The 6,000-nt window shown below is 39.5% G+C and overlaps 1 protein-coding gene across 1 annotated transcript; it reads right to left on the bottom strand.

The window, feature by feature from the left end:
- Positions 1-483: 483 nt before the first annotated feature.
- Positions 484-4,935, bottom strand: Wdr59 (WD repeat domain 59). Its single transcript, XM_017613849.1, has 10 exons — positions 3,963-4,935; positions 3,691-3,901; positions 3,493-3,625; positions 3,285-3,435; positions 3,045-3,218; positions 2,479-2,928; positions 2,231-2,422; positions 1,135-2,169; positions 855-1,076; positions 484-784 (listed from the first exon to the last, which is right to left on the bottom strand). Exons 1-10 carry the CDS (start codon positions 4,272-4,274, stop codon positions 707-709), a joined length of 2,958 nt encoding a protein of 985 aa, XP_017469338.1. The 5' UTR covers positions 4,275-4,935; the 3' UTR covers positions 484-706.
- Positions 4,936-6,000: the final 1,065 nt, after the last annotated feature.

Genomic DNA, 6,000 nt, shown 5'->3' with positions numbered 1-6,000 from the left:
ACTATGCTATTCTAGTGGGCGCGGTATCAAGAGTCACGCCATCTGACCGTTTGCCCACTAACCCAAAAACACTGGGTAAATAACTAAACATTACCCATGTAAAATGCTAACACATGTACATACATACATATGTATGTATGTGTTTGGCTAATTTTCATTTTAGAAATTTTTTTCTTATTTCTTGCTGACCCAAAATCGATATAGCAACACTTTAAGACGTTTTGCTTGAGGTTCTTCTTAGAATTCGTTTTAACTCAGATTTATTTTATTTGGTAATTAATCTGGCAACCCTTCTTATGAGTGTGGCAACCCTGCACTATATATTTGATTTGTTTTTTATTTTATTGAAAAATTCGTTATTAAAAAATCTTGCACACTTTTATCAATATATGTATTTATATTTTTACACTAGCCAGGATTATCAAATTCTTTTATTCGATTTTTTGAGGATGGATGAATAAAAGACATTTATTTCGTTTTTTAATATAATTTTATTTTTATCAAAACTGATATACTAAAGTTACGCAAACCTAAGAAAACATAAATTTTTGCAAGTCATAAACGGATTTAGATATGAAATAGTCCGCTTTTGACTTGTCGCTGTCCTTTTGAAGCCATTGAACGTATCTGAACCAAATCCTAATGTCATTTAAAAACTTTTTGCTCAAAATAAAGAACATTGTTGTAATAAATAAGATAAACTCAATTAATTCATGAGCTCCAACAGTGCTGCTGTTTGTTTCAAGCAGTGACATCCACAGCCGGATGCACAAATGTTATGTTTCTGTAAAAATATACAAAAATACACCATTTAACATTAAAGAACAGTTATAAATATAGGCATCTTCATGCACCTTAAACCACTGCATCATATGGGCCATATGACCACCATGTCCACAAGCCAGACACGCATTGGCTTCGCCTTTCACTGGCAGGTTACATAGCTGGCAGAAAAGAACTGGTCGCTGGCAGCTGGTGCACGAGGGCGTACGCTTTATTTTATTGCAGCCAGGGCACTCGGTAACAAATTCCACACCATGCGGCTGCGTTTGTGAAAACATTGTGTGTTTTAAAATCTAACGGGGAGAATTTAAGTATGAATGTAAATCGCGCAAACTATATTTTATATTTTACCAGTGCACGTTTGGTCAGCAACTGCCAACCGAACAATATGTCCGCATACACCTTCTTGAAGTGATCGAATAGTGGCATTTTGGTACGCCTGATTAGCGAACAGGAATATGAATCCGAGTTGCAATGCTTCGAGTCCACCCAGTCTAGCGAATCCGACCAAGAGTTGCTACGCAACTGCTTCAAATGCACATTGACAGCCAGTGCTGTGCTGCATTTCGGATGTGAAGCATGATAATCGATTGGCAAAACGGTGTGATAAGGTGACGTGTTGTGCGAGAGTTGCTGCAGTTTGTTATGTTGGAAACCATGGGGACTGGTCGGTGTCATGAATTCACCAAAATCTCCTGACATTGAAGGGCATTTGTGAAAGAGACATGCCAACATTACAGCCGTCTGCAAATCACCCGCACCAGCAAAGTGCATTATTAATGCCTCAAGCAGGAATTTCTTAAATGGATCTTTATAAAAAAGCGTCTCATATTTCGTTTCATTTGGTATATTTGGTGTGGCTATCAGCTCAGCCAGCGTCCAAATCGGCACCAAATCATAACGGCCATATGTTTCGCATACCTGCCGATTGCGACGACAAGTTGCACGCAAATCTCGCTTGTCCAACGAAAATTCCTTTGCCATTTCATAATTGATATTCAACAATTTGCAGGCTTCATAAATATTCACAATCGGTGTTGCATTAGTTTGTTTTTGCATTGAACGACTTTTCGAGTGTTTGACGCTCATGCGATCTTGCAAATAGAAGGATGCATTTGAATCGCGATGTGTATAGAGTACATTACCGAGCAGCACACCACCACTAATCGCTGAAAATGTGCGTGGTGTTGAGTTTTGATGACGCAGTGTTAAGCGTTTCGAATGCGGCGCCTGCGCAAAAGCGACCAATAGGCCGGTAGCATTGAATTTGACGCCTGAAGTGCGCGGATAGGGAATACAGGCATCGTGTAAAGCACCGCTTAAGGCGCCTTCTAGCCGCGGTGATTGTAAACGCAGTTGAGATTTATCTGTAACGCTACCAACCGACTACATGCAAGGAATAGACTAATATTAGCACAAAAAATATATATTAGGCAATATTGCGTACCTTCTTCATGGCGCCCACTAAGGCACGTAGGCATTGTTCCAAACATGTGCGCGATTTTTTAACGCGTTGTAAAGCGTTCGTTTTAAGTGTCTTGAGCAAAATTGTAGATAGTTGTTCGTGAAGTGTAGTGCCATCGCAAAAAGTGAATTCAGGCCCGATATTGGGACTGGGATACTCAGTTGGGAAGATGGTCTATGTGCAAAAATGTAAGCCCTAGTCAAAAGCACAAATGTGGTCTGTTCACTTACCTGTAATACCACCACATGACCGCCCGCTGAGATCTTAAAGACCGCATAACGTTTTATAGCATCCAATATGTCCACCTCTACATGCGGCATATTCCTATTAAGTAGCGAGAACTCATGATGCAGCGAACAAGTTGGCTGATCAGTAAGCGAACGAGCTATATGTGTTTCTTCCTTACGCATTGGCGGGGGAGGCGAACGCGATATAGTGGGTATTGTTAGGCTATCAGATGTTTCTGTGGGCAGCGATGCGGCGCCAGCGCGTGTCAAGCTTAAAGTGGGCTGATATAAAGACGACGAGTGTGTTGGCTGAAATTTAGTAGTAGTTTCTGCAAAAGAATCCGGCGTGTCGCATACTTCATCGCCATCGAAATCGGGCTCGCAGAGTTTGAGCATCGTGTCATCGATCTTCCATACACGCAAACTACGATCACGTGACCAAGTAACTACCTCCTGTATGCATTAAAAAAAGTGGCACTTTGTAAAACGTTTACCAAAATAATAGAAAACAATGATATCTGCGCTTTACAGCATTTTTAATATCCGAAGATGACTGGATGTAGACTTACAATCTCGGAAGTGTTTTCTCGATTTGGTCGCCATTCAAAATCAAGTATAACATCAGTGTGTCCCACAAATGAGCAAACCGGATCTGTTTGTTTACTATTGCTCCACAATAGCAAACTATTCTCACCGCGTCCCATTGCAGGCACCACAATGCTAACCAATCCATTGCCAATGGGCTGTAAGAATAAGTAACGCATACATACATAGTTATGAATTTTAAGTACAAAATAAAATTTATATACCGTATAACGCGCTCGCCACACGGGTGAGGTCATTGTAATTATTTTCTCTGCGCGCCGCGGATTATTCACATCGAAATATTTTACTGTGCCATCTTGACTCGCCGTAGCCAGACATGTTTCACGCAAATGACTCCAGTTAATGCCATGTACTCTACAATTAAAATATGTTAGTCCTTTTCATATATTGACACACGCTTTTAATTCATACCTATTCAAATGTGCGGTTATATAATGTACTGGGCATGAACCCTTGCGCATATCCCAAATACGTAAATCACCATCATGTGCGGCTGCCAATAAATTACCTGATACGCGGTTAAATCCCACTTGTGTTGCGCCGGCTAATGAAGTAATATATAATAGAAATAAATATATAACTTATCTACATTTGCACACCGAAACTTACACATGCATACTGCATTCAATGATAAAGTTGGCTTGCGTGGATCCCGTAAATCCCAAATGTGTGAAAATGTGTCAATTGAACAGCTCACCAGCAGATTACTATTCTTACTATGCCAATCGATATCGGTAACGATACGTGTGTGGCCGCGCAACGAATGGTAGTGCTGCATGTCTGCTGCACCCCATGTTACGACGTCAATGTGTTCACTTGTCTGCAAGATAGCAATACTAAATGAAAATAATATCTAAAAAATGTGTACGCATAATACTTGCCGCTATAGCACAATACTCCTGCCGATTTGGTAGCGTAGCGAATTCCGCTGCCGACACTTCATATTTTGAATTCCTTTGAAATTCTCGTAGTGTACCATCATCGTGTCCGAGTCGTTGCAGTGCTAAGTGGCGTCGCCCCGCCAACAAAACCCATTGCCCCGTATAGTCGACAGACATTGCCGTTGCCTGCAGCTCGCGATGTTCATAACATTTGTTGCTCTGCTGGACCATATGCGTTTTGTCACGCTCTCGACTACGTAGGCTGTTACCAGCAGTTGCTGATTCGGAAGTTGGTGGCATCTTTGAGTACATAAAGTTGATTTAAATTGCAACTTAACAAAAAAGTTTATTCGATCTTTGGCCTCAATCGCACACGAAAATATGCATTTTATTTTTGGTGCAGTTGTCTTATTCGTTGACGTTTTTGTGCTTATACTCAAACAATTATCGCATACACCATTGGCAACATCGTCCACATTTTATTAATACGTTTATCTTCTTGCCGCAAAATGAAGTTGGGATTTAATACAAAGAAAAAATATCACAACAAAATAGATAAGACTACCTACCGTTCCTGTTATCAGTATCCACTCGGAAAGGTAAACATGACAAACATATGAAATTAGTAATCGATTAATCGGCAGGCTTCCAAAGAACGTAAATCGTGGATTTAATGACGTAAACCGTAGATTTAAGAACGTAAGTTTACTAACTGCCTCACCTAAACAAGAGCGTCTGCGTTGAAAAAAGTTCTCATACCTATGCAATTTGTATAAAGCACCGAAATAACGCAGCGTCAGCGCCAAGTGGTTGGAAAAGCCGATTTTTACAGGGCGTTAGGGTGTGAAATTGGCTGCAGAAAATGCCGAAATTTTCATTTTGGTATTTCACACAAACAAACCTATGCTTATTGCTGGTTCTGCATTTAACGTGCGTTACCGCTCTTGTTTAGGCACGGCACTTCGACGTTAACGCAAGGCGTCAGAAAACACTACACCCAAAGACTTTGTTTAGGTATGGCACATTATTCAATAATACAAGGTTAGATAATTATTGACAGCTGCGGTTTGACACTCTCTTACAAAAGGTTGCATTTCCGAAGGACGGAGAAAGGGGAATAATGAAATCTCTTGGTGCAAAAATGGTAGTAGAAAAGTACGCAAAGTAGGCAAATAGTAGTGAAATTCCTTTTGTAAATTCTAATGTATTTGCAGGAAATCTTGCGTTTTAAACGAAATGTTGAAGCAATATTGATATATCTACGTGAATTAGGTAATTTATGTGCTATTTAGCTGTATAAAAACTGCAAAATGACTCAAAATTAAAATAAGACTACTATGAGATTGATGCAAACATCCAATTTAAAAACAGTTTATGTTTTCATCAGTTAAATATGCTTCATATGCATATACAAATAAACATATTGCACAAAAGCTTATACTTCTATTTCACACCAAAGCTACACTGTTTCCATGTAAATTTGCAAAGAGGCAACACGGTGCCACTGCTAAGGGAGCGGTGCGAGAGAGACAACTGTCAGTTTATCGTTGTATTATTGAATCATTGGTATGGCAGTAATGGAATTAATCCATAAATCGCCAACTTCTGGTATAAAACAGCAAATCCAAGTAGTTTCTTTTGGAAATCACCAAGGCGAATTTATACAAGGTGGTGTTGTAAAATCAGCTGATTTATTCGCCTTACAAGGCGAATTAATATATGGTGATAGGAGTACAAAAACAAAAATTTACATGTATTTTGTTTTTGCTTTGGCGGCATAAACTGTCTAAATCTGTAAGTGTGTGTAGAAATTCAAACAAAATTTTTCAATTTGATATCAGAAGCCGTGCGGCGAAACACATACACAAAATCAGCTGAGCTGGTAACACCACCTTATATAAATTCGCCTTGGCCTTACATGTATTTTGTTTTTGCTTTTACTGATTTGACAGCACACCCAAGGCGAATTTATACAAGGTGGTATTACTGGCGAATTTAGATTTTCGCCGCGGTACTACTGAGTGTAAAAATGACGTGT

Source organism: Rhagoletis zephyria, unplaced genomic scaffold (genome assembly GCF_001687245.7).
Source record: "Rhagoletis zephyria isolate East Lansing unplaced genomic scaffold, Rhagoletis_zephyria_1.1 Rzeph_scaffold_00725, whole genome shotgun sequence".
NCBI classification, from domain to species: Eukaryota; Metazoa; Arthropoda; class Insecta; order Diptera; family Tephritidae; genus Rhagoletis; species Rhagoletis zephyria.
The sequence above is the reverse complement of the archived record's forward strand: the minus strand, read 5'-3'. Positions and strand labels throughout refer to the sequence as shown.